Raw genomic sequence first — 20,241 nt, 5'->3', positions numbered from 1 at the left:
AAAACACGCAGCATCCACACGACTGTGGTAGAAGCATTGAAAAAAAAATTAATAATCAAGAATTTCAGTCGTTTACATGCTTACATCTTAGAAACTATGCACGTCACTATAAAACAAAGTTTTTTCAAAGATCATTTTTCAAGGCTCTTCTTCATGTGGCGACGTCAATCCCCATTAAGTCTGATAATTCCCCCACATGTTATGAATTATGACTGTGTTTGTATGGATTCTTACATGTCTTGCCAAGTTTGAGTTCTGAATGAACCTTTTCCCACAGATGTGACAGGGGTACGGCTTCTCACCTGTGTGGGTTCTCTGTGAATTAACAGTCCTGAGCTTGATCTGAGACTTTTTCCACGTTTCACAAAATCACGAATTCTCAACTGTGTGACTCCTTAAATGATCTTTCAATTTCGATGGCCGATTAAATTTTTCCCACAGGTGCCACAAGAATATGGCTTCTCACCTGTGTGATTTTTTAAATGTCATTCAATGTTGATGTCCGAGTGAATTTTTTCCCACAGGTGCTACAAAGAATATGGCCTCTCACTGTGTGGATTCTTTTATGCCTACTGAATCAGAACTTGTTATGAATTTTTTTCCACAGGTGTTACAGGTGTACGGGCTTTCACTTGTGTGGTTTCTCATGTGGACCAATGAGCAGAAAAGTTCTGAAACCTTTCCCACATGTTGCACAAAAAAATGGTTTCTCACCTGTGTGGATTCTCATTGAACCAACAAGCTTGGAACAGATAGTGAAACCTTTCCCACATCTTCACAAGAATATGGCTTCTCATCTTGTGGGTTTCTTGTATTTTTGTCAAGTCAGCCTTGATACTAAATTTTTTCCCACAGGTGTTGCAGGTGTACGGCTTCCTCCCTGTGTGATTCTCATGTGGACCACCAGGCTGAGCTTGATCTTAGATAACTTTTCCACATGTTTTACAAAAATTAAATTCTCACTGTGTGACTTCTTAAATGATCTTTCAATCTGTGATGATCCGACTAAATTTTCTCCCACAGGTGTCACAAGAATATGGCTTCTCACCTGTGTGAGTTTTTAAATGATCTTTCAATGTTGATGTCCGAGTGAATTTTTTCCCACAGGTGCTACAAGAATATGGCTTCTCACCTGTGTGGCATCTTTGATGTACTTTCAAATGTATTATTTTTAAAAACTGCTCCACAAGTGTGACAATTGAAAGAGTTTTTACCTTTCCGAGTTTTTACGACTCTTTGATCCTGGGTCTACATGCTTCCTTCTTTTCTGATCTTGTTCTTAGCTACAGGAGTGTTGTGAGAGAGGAGCTGTTGGTCACTGTTTGCTTCTGGTTCACTTCGGTCATTTCCTCATTAGTGGAGTCAATATAAAGGTATCATTCCCTTTCTTCAGTACAAGCTGCTCTTCCTCCTGACTGGTACAAGAGTTCCTCCTTTTCCTCTTTAATGCTGTGGAGGCTCTGGATCCTCCTGTTTACATAGCTGCTGGTCTGTGAGAATCTCTTTCCTCCTTACAGACATGTTGCTGTCGGAGCTCTGGAGGGACGAAGGGACATGAGAAATCGTTGTACGGGCATCTCGGTGGCTCATCTGTAGAGCGCGTACCACATAGGCTTAGTCCTTACTGCATGGCCATGGATTGGAGATCTCTCTCTTCCAATGTAGTTCATCTTCTACAACTTGTGTTTATGCATCACCTCTTAAACACAAATTACATCAAACTGATTAAATCACAAAATTATCAAAATTACAAAAAGAAAGGACATGCTCTAGACAGAGACTTGATGGTAAGATGACCACATAAACGACAACAGCATTTGAGGGGTTCTCACCTTTGACGTTACAGACTTACAGAGATCCACACGACTGTGGTAGAGCATTGAAAAAAAAATTAATAATCAAGAATTTCAGTCGTTTACATGCTTACATCTTAGAAACTATGCACTCACTATAAAACAAAGTTTTTTCAAAGATCATTTTTCAAGGCTCTTCTCATGTGGACCGTCAATTCCCCATTAAGTCTGATAATTCCCCCACATGTTCATGAATTATGACTGTGTTTGTATGGATTCTTACATGTCTTGCCAAGTTTGAGTTCTGAATGAACCTTTTCCCACAGATGTGACAGGGGTACGGCTTCTCACCTGTGTGGGTTCTCGTGTGAATTAACAGTCCTGAGCTTGATCTGAGACTTTTTCCACGTTTCACAAAATCACGAATTCTCAACTGTGTGACTCCTTAAATGATCTTTCAATTTCGATGGCCGATTAAATTTTTTCCCACAGGTGCCACAAGAATATGGCTTCTCACCTGTGTGATTTTTTAAATGATCATTCAATGTTGATGTCCGAGTGAATTTTTTCCCACAGGTGCTACAAGAATATGGCCTCTCACCTGTGTGGATTCTTGTATGCCTACTGAAGTCAGACTTGTTACTGAATTTTTTTCCACAGGTGTTACAGGTGTACGGGCTTTCACTTGTGTGGTTTCTCATGTGGACCAATGATGCAGAACAAGTTCTGAAACCTTTCCCACATGTTGCACAAAAATAAGGTTTCTCACCTGTGTGGATTCTCATGTGAACCAACAAGATTGAACGAGTAGTGAAACCTTTCCCACATTCTTCACAAGAATATGGCTTCTCATCTGTGTGGGTTCTTGTATGTTTAGTCAAGTCAGCCTTGATACTAAATTTTTTCCCACAGGTGTTGCAGGTGTACGGCTTCTCCCCTGTGTGGGTTCTCATGTGGACCACCAGGCCTGAGCTTGATCTTAGACATTTTCCACATGTTTTACAAAAATATAAATTCTCACCTGTGTGACTTCTTAAATGATCTTTCAATCTTGATGTCCGACTAAATTTTCTCCCACAGGTGTCACAAGAATATGGCTTCTCACCTGTGTGAGTTTTTAAATGATCTTTCAATGTTGATGTCCGAGTGAATTTTTTCCCACAGGTGCTACAAGAATATGGCTTCTCACCTGTGTGGCATCTTTGATGTACTTTCAAATTGTAGTTATTTTTAAAAACTGCTCCACAAGTGTGACATTTGAAAGAGTTTTTACCTTTCCGAGTTTTACGACTCTTTGATCCTGGGTCTACATGCTTCCTTCTTTTCTGATCTTGTTTCTTAGCTACAGGAGTGTTGTGAGAGAGGAGCTGTTGGTCACTGTTTGCTTCTGGTTCACTTCGGTCATTTTCCTCATTAGTAGGAGTCAATATAAAGGTATCATTCCCTTTCTTCAGTACAAGCTGCTCTTCCTCCTGACTGGTACAGAGTTCCTCCTTTTCCTCTTTAATCTGTGGAGGCTCTGGATCCTCCTGTTTACATAGCTGCTGGTCTGTGAGAATCTCTTCCTCCTTACAGACATGTTGCTGTCGGAGCTCTGGAGGGACGAAGGGACATGAGAAATCGGTTACTGGGGCATCTCGGTGGCTCATCTGGTAGAGCGCGTACCACATAGGCTTAGTCCTTACTGCAGTGGCCATGGATTGGAGTCTGACCCTGGGCCTTTGCTGCATGTCATCCCACCTCTCTCTCCCTGACTTTCCTGTCTATCTTTCACTCTACTATGAAAATAAAGGCAAAAATATTTTAAAAAATGAAAAAAAGAGAAATAGGTAACTAATGTGATGATGGAAAAACTCAGATCTTGGTTTGGTCTTATTTTGTCCTTAAACGACTCACACATAACAAATGTCCAAATATTCAATAAAAGACTGAATAAATAAAGTATAAAATCCATAAAAAATACAATAGAGACAGTGGAAAAGAAAAGACAAGCAGCACACAAAGCAAACAAAGTGCTTTGTGTAAGACGGAATCAGGAAACAGGATAACAACACTAAACGTTAAAAGAAGTTATACACACAGTGGTCCTGACCTGCTCCCAGTCATGACAACAACAAAGACTGCTGCGTCTCTGCTACACTACTGCTGCAAAATCTCCTCTTACTATGTCAAAACGCATATCCCTGTCACTTGTCCTGTTTATTATTTTATTACTAAATATGCCCAGTTAGTTGAACCCAACAAGCTAATAACTACAGGAACAGCCATGTAATTGATGTCTGTCTGTCCGTTACCAAAGTCCCCCCTAAGGCCTGAGCTCTGAACCCTCAGACTTAACTGACATGTTCTGGTAAGTGACTGAGTGGAAAAGGCTGAAAAGGCTCAAATATAGTATAAATATGAAGAAGACAACACTTCGTTCCCTGTTGGCAAAAAAAAAACTGCAAACAGTTCTGACTGCAAATCACCAGTGAGCTGTGTTTATCCATACATGTTTTTCTTATAACGTGAACCAGTGATCTTTGTTTACATATTCCACTTCCTGTGCTCCAGATGTTGTTGTTCACAGATTCGCCATTTTCACTGATACTTACCAGTGTGTCTGTGAAAAGTGAGGAGATAGTGAAGATGCTGTTGGAAAAAGGTCAGTAGCACTTATACTTGAAATCTTGTCCACAAATGTGACATTTTAAAGACTTTTTACCTGTCTCAGTTTTACAGTTAGAGTTGTGAGAGAGGACCTGGTGGTCACTTTCCTCATTAGTAGGAGTCAACATCAAGGTATCAGTCTCCTGCTTCAGTACAAGCTGCTCTCCCTCCTGACTGGTGCAGAGTTTCTTCTCTTCCTCTTTAATCTGTGGAGGCTCTGGGTCCTCCTGGTCCAGACTGGAGTTCCTCTCCTGGTCACAGAGCTGCTGGTCAGTGAGAACCTCCTCCTCCTTACAGACATGTTGCTGTGGGAGCTCTGGAGGGACAAAGGGACATGACAAATAGCAGCAGTATAGAGATTAGAAACTCTGATCATGCATGTCACTGCCAGGGAAATGGGAGTGATAAGACTCGGTGGTATATAACAGGATCAGGATGACACTTTCTGACATACTTTAATCTCAGTAGATAATGTGATTTTACAGAACCAGATCTCCGAGTAACTAAGCTCCTGTGTTAGTTTTAATTAAGACCAGTCTGGTTTTACAGACCTATCCTGTGTAGCTTTATTTCGGGTTTCAGAAAGATGACCAACACTGGAGTTCCTCTCCGGGTCACAGAGCTGCTGGTCAGTGAGAACCTCCTCCTCCTTACAGACATGTTGCTGTTGGAGCTCTGGAGGGACAAAGGACACAAGACTAATGTGATGACTTAAAAACTCAGATCTAGGTTTGGTCTTATTTTATCCTAAGACATGACACACACAACACACTTTTCCAAATATTGAATTAAAGAACAAGTAAAGGGTGTATAAAATACACAAAAAGTAGAAGAGGCAGTGCAAAACAAACCACAAGCAGCACACAAAGCAAACAAAGTGCTGTGTGTAAAACTGAAGCAGGAAACAGGATAAAAACACTACAAGTTAAAGGAAGTTATTTCACAGTGGTCCTGACCAGCTCCCAATCACGACAACAACAAAGACTGCTGCGTCTCTGCTGCACTACTGCCCAAAATCACATATCTATGTCATCGAATAGGGTTTGGTGGATTATTACCGGGCAGCCATTGACTGAAGGCTGTTTGAAAAGAGACGCATCAAAGCACGATGCATTCATTTCGTTTGTTTGGTCTTTGTTTCACAATTCTTCTATAATCTTTTAGTTCAGTCAGTTTCCCCTGTGTCTTATACAACCTGTACGTTTGATGTTGAATGTTTACTCATTAAAAATAAGATAATAAACTGCCCCAACGTTGTTTCTTCGTGGCAGCAATGACCCTAAAAGTAAAAGTAAGCGTAGAGCTCTGATCCGTGTTAGTTTTCATTCAGACCATTCTGGTTTCACAGACCTGTCCTGTGTAGCTTTATTTCCGGTTTCCAAACGATATCCAGCAGTCTGCGCTGATGATCGATCTCTTCCTCGTACTCGACGATAGTTTTTCGATGTTAGTATTCTGTAATACGACTACACCACTGTCTTCAGGCTGAGTCCACACATCCTTAGAGCTAACACCACTCGCGCGCTTTCATTGTTTACTTCCGCTGGGTGTCACACTGTTAAGTTCCGGCAGTGGACGTGAGTTCGATTTATTTTCGCCTTCAGTTATTATTGTACATCTGCGCTGCTTCATTTCAGAGGGAAATTATGTCATTTTCTCTGTACTTCCACATTCATTCTAAGTTGTTATGTGTGAAAATATATTCACCAAAGTAACTGCAGTTTTCCAGTATAGTAAATGTAGTGGTCTAAAGATAAAACATTTGGTGGTAAAATGTAGGAAAGTGGAAATAATAAGAAAATAAAGTGACTCAAAATACAAAAACCTCAGAACTTACTTGTTGAAATGTTTTGTAAATTAGATTTCAAAGAATAATACAGCAGTAAACAACAACTTTCTATGTAAAGATGTAGTGGAGTAACGGCGTCCTGACTAGAGAAAGAAGCCGCATCCCCTCTCTGTGTGTAGTAATCGGAGTTTCTTTGCTCCATGTCTTGGTTTCCGGTCTCAGAGCACATACATATTAGTGAACTTAGGTGTTAGGGTCTGGCACTGGAGTCTCTCCTGTTAAACTGTTGGTCCTCTCAACGTTTATAAACATATAGGCACTACCCACAGGTGAAACGGCACAGTGAAATATCTTCTAGTAGAATGTGTAGTATACAACGTGACGGCGAGGGTTTAAGGGGCTAAACGGAGGCCAAGGGCGTGTCTGAAGAAGCATTTGTTCTGGTCTGAGATGCTAGTAGTCTAGTGCGACATCTAGTGGCAGTGACGACCGTTTACAGAACCTTGACTTTAGGTGTTCATTACTTCATGTGTATCATTTATATGCAGTCATGGCAATCTGAGGAAAGTCAATGTCGTACTCAGGTAAGATACATGATGCCTGTGTAAAAATGCATGTTCAATATGAGACATGTTCATTGATAAAACTACCAAATCATATTATAACATATTTTAACTTCACCCCCAGCTGGTGACCTGCAATATTAAAACAGCTGTTGCATATTGTAATGAATTCTGAAGAAAAAGCTTAAGGTACGGCTCTATGAGACCAAATGATGACTGTCACAGTGATCTTCACCCTGAAGGATGCCATCCTTACACGTATCCTTGAGAAATTATGGCAACAAACTCCTGTGACTAACCTCAAGAGACTTGGCTTGCCATCTAAGAGCATCCAGGTGAACTTGCCTCTAGTTCTTGCCTGGAACATTTTCATAGTTGAAATTCTTTGACAAAAGTCAGTTTATTTGTATAGCACCTTTTACAAAACAATGTAGTTCATCTTCTACAACTTGTGTTTGTGCATCACCACAAAATTATCAAAACTATAAAATGAAAGGACATGTTCTGGACAAAGACTCTTTATGGTAAGATGACCACATGAGTGACACAACAGCATTTGAAGGGTTCTCACCTTCAACATTACAGACTTAAGATCCATATATATAACTGTGATAGAGCATAAAAATACTAAAATCATTAATCAAGAATTTCAGTCTTTTACATGCTTACATGTTAAAAACTATGCACTCACTTTAATACAAAGATTTTTCAAAGATCATTTTTCAAGACTCTTCTCATGTGGACCGTCAATTCCCCATTAAGTCTGAAAGTTCTCTCACATGTTCAGGAATTATATGACTTTGTGTTTGTATGGATTATTACATGTCTTGCCAAGTTTGTCTTCTGACTGAACCTTTTCCCACAGATGTGACAGGGGTATGGCTTCTCACCTGTGTGGGTTCTCATGTGGACCAACAAGCGAGTGCTAGTACTGAAACCTTTCCCACATGTTTCACAAGAATAAGGCTTCTCACCTGTGTGAATTCTCATATGGACCAATAAGCGTGTACGAGTAGTGAAACCTTTCCCACATGTTTCACAAGAATACGGCTTCTCACCTGTGTGGATTCTCATGTGAACCAACAGGATGGAACTAGTACTGAAACCTTTGCCACACGTTTCGCAAAAATACGGCTTCTGATCTATGTGGGTTCTTGTATGTTTAGTCAAGGCTGACTGGTTATTAAATTTTTTCCCACAGGTGTTGCAGGTGTATGGCTTCTCACCGGTGTGGGTTCTCATGTGAATCAACAGGCCTTTACTTGATCTGAGACATTTCCCACATGTTTCGCAAAAATATGGCTTCTCATCTGTGTGAGTTCTTAAATGACTTTTCAATATTGGTCTATTACTGAATTTTTCTCCACAGGTGCTACACGAATATGGCTTCTCACCTGTGTGGGTTCTTGTATGCTTACTGAAGGCTGAGTTGTCACTAAATTTTTTCCCACAGATGTTGCAGGTGTACGGCTTCTCCCCTGTGTGGGTTCTCATGTGGATCAAAAGGCCTGTACTTGTTCTGAAACGTTTCCCACATGTTTCACAAAAATATGGCTTCTCACCTGTGTGAATTCTTAAATGATTTTTCAATGTTGATGCACGACTGAATTTTTCCCCACAGGTGTTACAAGAATACGGCTTCTCGCCTGTGTGAGTCCTCATGTGGAGTTTCATACTGTTATATCTGAAAGCTTTCCCACATATTTTACATGAATATGGCTTCTCACCCGTGTGGTGTCTCCGATGTATTTTCAATTTGGACTTATTCTTAAAAACCTTTTCACAAGTGTCACATGTTAAAGACTTTTTTCCTGTCTGAGTGTTACAGTGGGTCTTTGATCCTGGGTCTACATCCTTGCTTTCTTTCTGATCTTGACTGTCAGCCACAGGAAAGTTGTGGGAGAGGAGCTGGTGGTCACTGTTTTGTTCTGGTTCACTTCCGTAACGTTCCTCATTAGTAGGAGTCAACATAAAGGTATCAGTCTCCTGCTTCAGTACAAGCTGCTCTCCCTCCTGACTGGTGCAGAGTTCCTCCTCTTCCTCTTTAATCTGTGGAGGCTCTGGGTCCTCCTGGTCCAAACTGGAGTTTCCCTCCTGTTTACAGAGCTGCTGGTCAGTGAGAACCTCCTCCTCCTTACAGACATGTTGCTGTGGGAGCTCTGGAGGGACAAAGCGACATGAGAAATAGGTTACTAATCTACAGATCTTGGTTTGGTCATAAGACAACTCACACAGAACACACTTCAAAAATGGAAAAAAACAAAACAAAACAATGCACTAAACGTACAATAGAAAAAACAAGAAACAAGCAGCACACAAAGCAAACAAAGGGATGTGTTTAAAACTGAAGCAGGAAACAAGATAAAAACACTAAAAGATAAATATTATTCCTGCAGTGGCCTTCTCTGAATCATAACAACGAAGACTCCTGTGCCTATGTTACACTACTGCCCATTTCCACATGTATACACAAGTAAAAATGCCCTATACATAAATATGTTCTGTTATCAGTCTTGAAGAGCTGAGAGAGATTTGATTTCAGCAGACTTACGAAAATACACAATTTACAAAAAAATCATCATATGTTTCGAATTCTCCTCTGAAATCTATAGATACCATCAATTAGTTTGAAATCTATGTTAACGATACAGGCAAAAGCGGTAATGGTTTTAAATCTGTTGGAAAACCCAGAAAGGTGTTAGAGTGAGCGGCCATGATAAGTAACTAACGTTAGGCTACTTCAATGTGTTTGTGGTCAACATGTGAATATTTGCTTGTCACCTTCTTGGGATCAACATTTACCTTTCTGAAATGATCCCACACTGTGGATTTTATGCCTGACATATCGGTATGTATTTATTCTCATAGATGGTCCTGTGTTTACTTTTGGTTTGGGATTGGAGGTAGAATGTCCCCTAAGCTACAGTTGATTGTTTGAGTGCAATATGTAAAACCAACATCAATTGTCATCCATCTACCTGCACATTTAATCCTGAAAGACTACAATAAATCAGAATTGGATAGATTCGACTTCTACTTCTCCTGGTGTATAATTGTGCCTGACCACACACCCACAGTGTTTACATTATGTGGAAACCAGCATACCACCATACAATCAATATCACGTTTCATTTACAGTGGCGAAATTTGCAGTATTACAGCAGCAAAGTGGACAGGACAAGAAAGAAAAACTGCAATATGTCAGTAACAAATATGTAAAATATAAATAACAGACAATAAAATAATATGTACAATTAGATATTTAGAAAAAAATGGCTGAATAGCAGCAAAGAAGAGATATATTGCACAGATGGTGTGTGTCAAGTCACACGTGTTTTTTTTTTTTGGGCTTTTTATGCCTTTATTGATGGTACAGTAGAGAGAGACAGGAAATGGGGAGGCAGAGAGAGGGGAATGACATGCAGTAAAGGGCTGTCCGATGCAGGATTCAAACCGGGGCCGACTGCAGCGAGGACCTTAGCCTCTGCATAGGGGGCGCCTGTTCAACCAACTGCGCCACTCAACACCCCAAGTCACACGTGTTTTAGAAAAAATAAACAAGTAGTTGCTGCTGTTTACTACACTTTCTCTCCGTGTCCTGTTTATTATTTTATTAGAAAATATGACCAGTTAACTGAACCAAAGAAGCTAATAACCACAGGAATCAGGTGTGTGATCAATGTCTCTCCATGACTCACCGTCACCACTTCCTGTGGAGGTTGATTGATTGTTTTTCTCTTGTAACAAACCAACCAAACAAAAGTCGGTCGTCCAAGACCTGATAACAATGTATAAATCCCAAATAGTACAAATATGAATGGGATGACACTTTGTGACATATCATGTTACCTTGCCAATGCCAAAACACATTTCAAACAATTATGGGTTTGGGACTTTTGATTTTACATTTTTTATTCCCTCCCTTCTTTCCCTGTTTATAACTACACACAGTTCTGGCTACGACTCACCAGTGAGCTGTGTTTATCCATACATGTTTTTCTTATAACATGAACTAGTGATCTTTGTTTACATATGCCACTTCCTGTGCTCCAGATGTTGCTGTTCGCAGATTCACCATTTTCACTGATATCTATCTACCTGTGTGTCTGTGAACAGTGATGAGAAAGTGAAGATGCTGTTGGAAAAAGGTTAGTAGCACTTATACTTAAAATATGATCCACAAGTGTGACATTTTACAGACTTTTTACCTGTCTGGGTGTTACAGTTAGAGTTGTGAGAGAGGAGCTGGTGGTCACTTTCCTCATTAGTAGGAGTCAACATAAAGGTATCAGTCTCCTGCTTCAGTACAAGCTGCTCTCCCTCCTGACTGGTGCAGAGTTCCTCCTCTTCCTCTTTAATCTGTGGAGGCTCTGGGTCCTCCTGGTCCAGACTGGAGTTCCTCTCCTGGTCACAGAGGTGCTGGTCAGTGAGAACCTCCTCCTCCTTACAGACATGTTGCTGTGGGAGCTCTGGAGGGACAAATGGACATGAGAAATAGCAGCAACATAGAAATTAAAAAGTGTCTGATTGTGTGAGTCACTCTACCAGTGAAATGGGGGTGATAAGATGTTTAGTTGACCACTATCAACACATCATAAGCAGCAGTGGCCTGAATTAATAAGAATGATTATGTGCAGATGAGAAGTGGTACATGAGAGGGGAACACACGATCAGACACATTTAATCTCGGTAAATAACGTGATGTTACAAAACCAGATCTCTGAGTAAATAAACTCCTGTGTTAGTTTTCATTCAGACCATTCTGGTTTCACAGACCTGTCCTGTGTAGCTTTATAACGGGTTTCCAAACGATATCCATCTGTCTACGCTTCGATCTCTTCCTCGTACTCGACGATAGTTTGTTCAAAGACTCCGAATATTTCTTCAGCAGCAGCAGTTAGTCGCTCGTTGACAAACTCTCTCAGATACTGAACTGAAGACATTGTTGCTTAGTTACCACTGAAATATTTATCTGCGATACGACTACACCGTCGCCTTCAAGCTAACTACACACATCTATAGAGCTAACGCTACGAGCGTACTTTCATTGTTTACTTCCGCTGGGTGTCACACTGTGAAGTTCCGGCAGGGGACGTGAGCTAGCTTTTATTTCTGTCTTCAGTTACGATTGTACATCTGTGTCGCTTCATAAGATAGTGATATTAGTTTTATTTTCTCTGTACTACCACATTTAACTGATGTCTTCTTAAGCCATTTAGAAAACATTAACTTAGTATTTAACATATCAGCAGGGCTGGAAGAAATTATGAAATTACTTTCCATAAAATGAATTTAAGGTATGAAAGGTGAAAGTACTCATTTAAAATGACCCCAATCTGTGTTGCTGGGGCCATGATGATCAAGGTGGAATCATAACATTTTTTAATACGGAATCATATTTTATGATTTTGTATTATTTTTATAACATTGTATATTGTGACATTATTGTATTTATGATAACATTATCACCCTAAAAAAGCTTTACTGTTAGAATAAATACACAAGATCAGCGACAAAGCATTTGTTGCCCATGTTCCTTTTAGCATTGATCTATGTATGCAGTATTACCATTTAGGCTGACGACACTTGCAGTCATTTAATCCAATCAATCAATGTGAGATCAGTGTTAATAATTTTCATTATTGAAATTCTTTGACAAGTCAGTTTATTTATATAACACCCTTCAGAAAACAATGCAGTTCATCTTCTACAACTTGTTTGTGCATCACCTCTAGAACATGAGAAAAATACAAATTACATCCAACTGATTCAATCATGTAATTATTAAAACTATAAAATGAAGGCACATCCACTAGACAAAAAGAACTAGTAGGTAAGATGACCACATAAGTGACACGACAGCCTTTGAAGGTTTCTCACCTTTGACATTACACACTTAAGATCCACTCATATAACTGTGGTAGAATATGAAAATATCAAAATTAATAGTATTCAAGAGTTCAGTCATTTACATTCTTAGACACTGTGTCGTCACTGTAACACAAAGATTTTTCCAAGGTTCCTCTCATGTGTACTGTCAATTCCCCACTAAGTCTGAAAGCTCTCCCACACCTTCAGTAAGTATATGATCTTTTATTTGTATGGATCATTAGATGTTTTGCCAAGTGCGTCTTCTGACTGAATCTTTCCCCACAGATGTGACAGAGGTACAGCTTCTCACCTTTGCGGGTTCTTCTATGCTTACTCAAGTCTGACTTGTAACTAAATTTTTTCCCATGTATTGCAGGTGTATGGCTTCTCACCTGTGTGGGTTCTTCTATGTTTACGCAAGGCTGACTGGTCGCTACATTTTTTCCCACAGGTGTTGCAAGTGTTCTGCATTTCATCTGTGTGGGTTTTTGTATGCACACTCAAGCCTGATGTGTTGCAGGTGTACGGTTTCTCACCTGTGTGGGTTCTCATATGGACCAAGGATTCATAAGAAGTTCTGAAATTTTTCCCACAAATTTTACAAGAATACGGCTTTTCACCTGTGTGGATTCTCATGTGGACCAACAAGTTTTTTCGAGTGGCAAATCTTTTCCTACATGTTTCACAAGAATGTGGCTTCTCGCCTGTGTGGGTTCTTGTATGCTTAATCAAGTCTGACTTGTTACTAAATTTTTTCCCACAGGTGTTGCAGGTGTAAGGCTTTTCACCTGTGTGGGTTCTTGTATGCTTACTCAAGGCTGACTGGTAATAATATTTTTTCCCACAGGTGTGGCAGGTGTACGGCTTCTCACCTGTGTGGGTTGTCATATGGACCAAGGATTCGTAAGAAGTCCGGAAACTTTTCCCACATGCTTCACAAAAATATGGCTTTTCACCTGTGTGGATTCTTGTATGCTTTGTCAAGTCATAGTTGTTACTAAATGTCTTCCCACAAGTGTTGCAGGTATACAGCTTCTCACTTGTATGGGTTCTCATATGGACCAAGGATTCATAAGAAGTTCTGAAACCTTTCCCACATGTTTCACAAATATATGGCTTTTCACAGAGCTGCTGGTCAGTGAGAACCTCCTCCTCCTTACAGACCTGTTGCTGTGGGAGCTCTGGAGGGAAAAAGGGATGTGAGAAATAGCAGCAGTATAGAGAATAGAAACTCTCTGATCATGCATGTCACTGCCAGGGAAATGGGAGTGATAAGACTCGGTGGTATATAACAGGATCAGGATGACACTTTCTGACATACTTTAATCTCAGTAGATAATGTGATTTTACAGAACCAGATCTCTGAGTAACTAAGCTCCTGTGTTAGTTTTCATTCAGACCATTCTGGCTTTACAGACCTATCCTGTGTAGCTTTATTTCAGGTTTCCAAATGATATCCAACACTGGAGTTCCTCTCCTGGTCACAGAGCTACTGGTCAGTGAGAACCTCCTCCTCCTTACAGACATGTTGCTGTGGGAGCTCTGGAGGGACAAAGGACACAAGACATAGGTTACTAATGTGATGATGGAAAAAGTCAGATCTTACTTTGGTCTTATTTTATCCTAGGACAACTCACACATACCAACCGTGTACAAATATTCAATAAAAGAAAATACACAAGTACAATAGAAGCAGTGAAAAAAAAACAACAAGCAGCACACAAAGCAAACAAAATGCTGTGTGTAAAACTGAAGCAGGAAACAGGATAAAAACACTACAAGTTAAAGGAAGTTATTTCACAGTGGTCCTGACCAGCTCCCAATCACGACAACAACAAAGACTGCTGCGTCTCTGCTGCACTACTGCCCAAAAATCTCATCTTTCAATGTTTTTTTTTCATGTGACCCTAAAACTAAATGTAAGAGTAGAGCTCTGATCAGGATCCAGTATGAGTCACGTCCCTGTGTTAGTTTTCATTCAGACCATTCTGGTTTCACAGACCTGTCCTGTGTAGCTTTATTTCGGGTTTCCAAACGATATCCAGCAGTCTGCGCTGACGATCGATCTCTTCCTCGTACTCGACGATAGTTTTTCGATGTTAGTATTCTGTAATACGACTACACCACTGTCTTCGGGCTGAGTCCACACATCCTTAGAGCCAACGCTACTTGCGCGCTTTCATTGTTTACTTCCGCTGGGTGTCACACTGTTAAGTTCCGGCAGTGGACGTGAGTTAGATTTATTTCTGCCTTCAGTTGTTATTGTACATCTGTGTCGCTCTATTTTAGAGGGAAATTTTCTCTGTACTACCACATCTAACTGATGGCCTTTCAAGCAATTTGATAAAGACTAATTTTGTATCTAACATATCAGCAGGGCTGGAAAAAGTTAGGAAATTACTTTCTGTACAATGTAATTTAACGTATGAAAGGTACATGTACAATATCTCTGTGTTGACGGGGCCATGATGATCGAGATGGAATCATGTTATTTTTTAAAGAAGCATAATTTTTTTTTTAAGTTAGTTGTAACTTGTGTGTGTAAAAGTGTAAATCAGTAAATGTAGTGGACTAAAGGGATAATGTTTGGCTGTTAAATGTACAGATGTAGAAGTATATATATTACAATATAAAGTGAACAAGGTACAAAAACCTCAAAATTTATTTGTTTAATTCAGGTGTTCAATATTTCATGTCTATAATTTATATTAGGTCTGGCCATCCAAGGACAATCAATGTTGTACTCAGGTAGGATACTTGAATAAATATACTTAGTTACATTTCACTTCTGTAAATATGCATGTTCAATGTGGGACTTGTTCATACTAGCAAACAATGTTATAACATACTTTAATTTCACTCCCAGCTGATGAGATGCAACATAAAAATACCTGATGCATATTTTAATTGAACTCTGAAAATAAATTAAATTATGGCTATAGCTACTGATCAATGACACTAAATGATGACTGTCACAATGATCTTCTCCTTGAAGGATGCCATCCTTACACATATTCTTGAGGCTTATTGTCAACAAAGTCATGTGACTAACTTCAAGACGCTTGGCTTGCCGTCTATAAGAGTATCCAGGTGAGCTTGCCCATGGCTCTTGCCAGAAACCCCTCCAGACAAAACTGATCCAACAAAGTCTAAATTTCCATAACCCTCTGAGGGGTAAGGAAAGCTGAAATTCTGAAGGGATTCAAGCATAGAATGAGAAAAGTGTGCCGTGTGGGTTAAAGATGGCTCTTCTTCATATTCACCTTAAACACTGAGGCTTGTATGTGATTGATGACCTACCTTGTGTCTTGGACAACCTGACCGCGACTTGGGCACAGATCAGCCGGTCATCTAAATAAGGCAGGATCTTCAAGACAGACATCTGAAGGGGAGACAGTGCAGCTGCATCACATCTACCTGCAGCTTTGATGAACAGTGTCCTTGAATCTGGTATTCTTACATTATCACACTGCAAAGCTTTGCTGTTTGAATAAATACATGTGATCAGTGAAGAAGCATTTGTTTCCCACGTTCCTTTCAGTATCGATGCATGTATACAGTACTAACACTTAGGCTGATGACACTTAATCATTGAATCCAATCCATCAAAGTGAGATCAGTCTGAATGACCAGCATTGAAGGAAATATTTTCATTATCAGAAATATTTGACAAAAGTTAGTTTATTTGTATAGCACGTTTTACAAAACAATGTAGTTCATCTTCTACAACTTGTGTTTGTATGTCACCTATAAAAGATGAGAAAATACAAATTACATCCAACTGATTCAATCACAAAATTATTAAAAACATAAAATGAAGGCACATCCACTAGACAAAAAGAACTAGTAGGTAAGATGACCACATAAGTGACACAACAGTGACAATAGTAGTTAGAGTATAAAAATATTAAAATTAATAGTATTCAAGAGTTCAGTCATTTACATTCATAGACACTGTGCAGTCACTGTAACACAAAGATTTTTCCAAGATCATTTTTCCAAGGCTGTTCTCATGTGTACTGTCAATTCCCCACTAAGTTGGAAAGCTCTCCCACACCTTCAGTGAGTATATGAGTTTATATTTGTATGGATCATTAGATGTTTTGCCAAGTGCGTCTTCTGACTGAATCTTTCCCCACAGATGTGACAGAGTTCCGGCTTCTCACCTGTGTGGGTTCTTCTATGCTTACTCAAGTCTGACTGGTCACTAAAGTGTTTACCACGTGTTGCAGGTGTACAGCTTCTCACCTGTGTGGGTTCTCATGTGGATGGAGGATTCATAAGAAGTTTTGAAATCTTTCCCACATGTTTCACAAGAATAAGGCTTCTCACCTGTGTGTGTTTTTGTATGCTCACTCAGAACTGACCTATGACGAAAATTTTTCCCACAGATGTTGCAGGTGTACGGCTTCTCACCTGTGTGGATTCTCATGTGGATGAAGGATTCATAAGACGTTTTGAAATCTTTCCCACATGTTTCACAAGAATAAGGCTTCTCACCTGTGTGTGTTTTTGTATGCTTACTCAAAACTGACCTATGACGAAAATTTTTCCCACAGGTGTTGCAGGTGTACGGCTTCTCACCTGTGTGGGTTCTGATGTGGACCAACAAGTCTGCACGAAAAGTGAAACGTTTCGCACATGTTTCACAAAAATATGGTTTCTCACCTGTGTGAATTCTTAAGTGATTTTTCAATATTGATGGCCACCTGAACTTTTTCCCACAGGTGCTACAGGAATATGGCTTCTCATCGGTGTGGATTCTTAAATGATTTTTCAATGATGATGTCTGAGTGAATTTTTTCCCACAAGTGCTACAGCAATATGGCCTCTCACGTGTGTGGCGTCTCTGATGTATTTTCAATTTGGATTTATACTTAAAATCCTTTCCACAAGTGTCACATTTTATAGACTTTTCACCTGTCTGAGTGTTACAGTGACTCTTTGTTGTGGGGGAGTTGTATATGTTGTCACTGTGACTTGTGTTTTTGTGATGTCTCTTCTTTGGTTGCGTCTCTCCATTTCTAGTTGATTCTGGGTCTACATGCTTACTTCCTTCCTGATCTTGGCTCTCAGCTACAGGAGAGTTGTGAGAGAGGAGCTGGAGGTCACTTTCCTCATTAGTAGGAGTCAACATAAAGGTATCAGTCTCCTGCTTCATTACAAGCTGCTCTCCCTCCTGACTGGTGCAGAGTTCCTCCTCTTCCTCTTTAATCTGTGGAGGCTCTGGGTCCTCCTGGTCCAGACTGGAGTTCCTCTCCTGGTCACAGAGCTGCTGGTCAGTGAGAACCTCCTCCTCCTTACAGACATGTTGCTGTGGGAGCTCTGGAGGGACAAAGGGACATTAAAATAGCATCAATACAGAGATTATAATGATTGTCAGTCACTCTACCAGTGAAATGGGAGTGATGAGACGAGATGTTGAACACTATCAACACATCATAATCATCAGCGGTCTGTATTAAGAATCAGTAGATGAGAGGTTGTACAGTGGAACAGGAGGGACACACGGACACATTTAATGTCGGTAAATAATATGATGTTTCAAAATCGGATCTCTGGGTAAATGAACTCCTGTGTTAGTTTTCATTCAGACCATTCTGGTTTCACAGACCTGTCCTGTGTAGCTTTATTTCGGGTTTCCAAACGATATCCAGCAGTCTGCGCTGACGATCGATCTCTTCCTCGTACTCGACGATAGTTTTTTCAAAGACTCCGAATATTTCTTCAGCAGCAGCAGTTAGTCGCTCGTTGACAAACTCTCTCAGATACTGAACTGAAGACATTGATTGTTGCTTAGTTACCACTGAAATATTTATCTGCGATACGACTACACCGTCGTCTTCAAGCTAACTCCACACGTCCATACAGCTAACTTCTACCGCACTGTTTACTTCCGCTGGGTGTCACATCGTGAAGTTCCGACAGGTGACGTGGGATAGCTTTTTTTTCCGTCTTCAGTTATGACTGTACATCTGTGGTGGCTTCAATTAACAGAGAAATTAGCTTATTTTCTTAAACTACCACATTTATCTGATGTCTTTTCGAGCTGTTTTGTGAATAATAATTTTGTATTCAAGGTATAAGCAGGGGTGGAAGAATTTCAGAAATTATTTCCAGTAAAATGTAAAGTATGAAAATGAAAATACTTGTGTGCCTGTGCGTCAGTGTTACTGAGGCCATGATGTGTAAACCACATCTTTGTAATAGCTGGTCAATGTGAAATAATTTGACTTTTTAATAAAGGCATCATATCTTGTAACATCTTTATAAGCTTTCATCTTAAACAGCAAAGTAACTACAGCTGACGAGTAAACAGGCAATCTAAAAATTATTTGGCTGCTCTACATAAAGTTGAAGTATAGCTAACAAAATGAGTCAACGTACAAACACCTTAACAATTGACTTGTGAAATTAAAGTGATCAATATTTCATATCTGTGTGTAATTTAGATGCAGTCTTGGCCATCTAAGAACAATATATGTTGTACTTATGCAGAGTACTTGAGTGAATAAAGAGTTACATTCAACCTCTGCAAATATGATTGTTCGATATGAGACATTTACCTTTGATCAAAATACCAAACTGTGTCATATTAAACTTACAGCAGGTGAGCTACAACATTAAAACACCTGTTGTATGTTGTAATTGAACTCCGAAAAGACCGTCCTCACTATGACGGTTCTCAATTTGGATGTCAACCGCATGTATCTGCAGCCTTGATGAACAACTTCCTCATGACTTTAGACCTCAGTGTGAATCTGGTATTCTTACATCATCACCTCACAAAGCTTTATTGTTATATTAAATAAATGAGATTGGAAAAACAGCATTTCATCAATCCATCAATGTGGAAGCGTCACTCTGAATAACCATCACTGAAACCAATTTTTTCTATCAAGAATTCTTTGACAAAAGCAGAGTCAGTCTATTTATAAAGCATGTTTTACAAAAACATGTAGTTTATTTTCTACATTTTATCTTTGTGTCATCTATAAAGTGGGAAAGAAAAAAAAATATCAGTCAATTCAATCACAAAATTAAAGGAAATGCTGAAGACAAAGAAGAGTCTAGTTGGCAGGGTGATGAGGTTTCTAAGCCTCAACATCACAGAGTTCACAGTCCACTTGTATAACTTTTATAGAGTATAAAAATAGTGAAAAATAATATTAATTTAAAGATGCCAATCAGTTACATTTGTAGGACCTATGCATTCACTGTGAAACAGATCTTACCAAGATTTGGCAGTTTGCTTCAAAATAATACAGCTGCAAACAGACATATGAGTAATACGGTGATACAAAGAAAAAATAAAACTTGAGGACATTGTTGACACTGTACTACATTAAAATAGTCCAAAATACTGTGACCTCTTCTCTTTGGTAAATGTTATATAGTAAATTACAGAGATGTATCTATTGCAAAGTGCATTTCATTAAGTCGGTGAACTCTTCTTCACATAAGATTCGTCTTGATGGTTTCTCCCCAGTAAAATTGATCTTTCATGCGTCGTCACCAGGTTCGTGCTTCTGTCATTGTCAGAGCCGCTGGCATGAGACAGTTAGAATTAGTGACT

General features: G+C 39.5%; 4 protein-coding genes across 4 annotated transcripts; all 4 read right to left on the bottom strand.

Moving 5' to 3' along the window:
- Positions 1–2,115: 2,115 nt before the first annotated feature.
- Positions 2,116–4,570, bottom strand: LOC111233292 (zinc finger protein OZF-like). The gene is made up of 2 exons (XM_022761069.1): positions 4,498–4,570; positions 2,116–3,387 (listed from the first exon to the last, which is right to left on the bottom strand). The coding sequence occupies exons 1-2, from the start codon at positions 4,568–4,570 to the stop codon at positions 2,213–2,215; spliced, it is 1,248 nt and encodes a 415-aa protein (XP_022616790.1). The 3' UTR covers positions 2,116–2,212.
- A 2,665-nt stretch (positions 4,571–7,235) lies between these two features.
- On the bottom strand, positions 7,236–11,809 carry LOC111233256 (gastrula zinc finger protein XlCGF57.1-like). Its single transcript, XM_022761029.1, has 3 exons — positions 11,571–11,809; positions 11,003–11,263; positions 7,236–8,953 (listed from the first exon to the last, which is right to left on the bottom strand). Exons 1-3 carry the CDS (start codon positions 11,611–11,613, stop codon positions 7,578–7,580), a joined length of 1,680 nt encoding a protein of 559 aa, XP_022616750.1. The 5' UTR covers positions 11,614–11,809; the 3' UTR covers positions 7,236–7,577.
- A 1,126-nt stretch (positions 11,810–12,935) lies between these two features.
- LOC111233268 (zinc finger protein 180-like) lies at positions 12,936–13,781 on the bottom strand (the record flags this gene model as incomplete). The annotated part of the gene is made up of 1 exon (XM_022761045.1): positions 12,936–13,781. A coding segment is annotated over one exon (765 nt), but the record flags the coding sequence as incomplete, so codon positions are not given.
- A 1,923-nt stretch (positions 13,782–15,704) lies between these two features.
- LOC111233291 (zinc finger protein 239-like) lies at positions 15,705–17,890 on the bottom strand. Its single transcript, XM_022761066.1, has 4 exons — positions 16,914–17,890; positions 16,393–16,412; positions 15,966–16,047; positions 15,705–15,832 (listed from the first exon to the last, which is right to left on the bottom strand). Exons 1-4 carry the CDS (start codon positions 17,824–17,826, stop codon positions 15,705–15,707), a joined length of 1,143 nt encoding a protein of 380 aa, XP_022616787.1. The 5' UTR covers positions 17,827–17,890.
- Positions 17,891–20,241: the final 2,351 nt, after the last annotated feature.

The sequence above is a fragment of the Seriola dumerili genome, unplaced genomic scaffold (assembly GCF_002260705.1).
Source record: "Seriola dumerili isolate Sdu_G_001 unplaced genomic scaffold, Sdu_1.0 BDQW01000383.1, whole genome shotgun sequence".
NCBI lineage: Eukaryota > Metazoa > Chordata > Actinopteri > Carangiformes > Carangidae > Seriola > Seriola dumerili.
The sequence above is the reverse complement of the archived record's forward strand: the minus strand, read 5'-3'. Positions and strand labels throughout refer to the sequence as shown.

What these genes read in the sequence shown, in the direction of transcription:
- LOC111233292 (XM_022761069.1), bottom strand. Translation starts at nt 4,570, where the DNA reads ATGTTGACTCCTACTAATGAGGAAAGTGACCACCAGGTCCTCTCTCAC. An exon ending in TAACTGTAAAACTGAGACAG is followed by an intron (nt 3,388 to 4,497) that starts GTAAAAAGTCTT and finishes TCGTCCCTCCAG; the next exon opens with AGCTCCGACAGCAACATGTC.
- LOC111233291 (XM_022761066.1), bottom strand. Translation starts at nt 17,826, where the DNA reads ATGAAGCAGGAGACTGATACCTTTATGTTGACTCCTACTAATGAGGAA. An exon ending in GTGACATACAAACACAAGTT is followed by an intron (nt 16,048 to 16,392) that starts GTAGAAGATGAA and finishes TCTCCCCTTCAG; the next exon opens with ATGTCTGTCTTGAAGATCCT. An exon ending in CAGGTTGTCCAAGACACAAG is followed by an intron (nt 15,833 to 15,965) that starts GTAGGTCATCAA and finishes CTTACCCCTCAG; the next exon opens with AGGGTTATGGAAATTTAGAC.
- LOC111233256 (XM_022761029.1), bottom strand. Translation starts at nt 11,613, where the DNA reads ATGGATATCGTTTGGAAACCCGTTATAAAGCTACACAGGACAG. An exon ending in TATAAAGCTACACAGGACAG is followed by an intron (nt 11,264 to 11,570) that starts GTCTGTGAAACC and finishes TTGTCCCTCCAG; the next exon opens with AGCTCCCACAGCAACATGTC. An exon ending in TAACTGTAACACCCAGACAG is followed by an intron (nt 8,954 to 11,002) that starts GTAAAAAGTCTG and finishes TTGTCCCTCCAG; the next exon opens with AGCTCCCACAGCAACATGTC.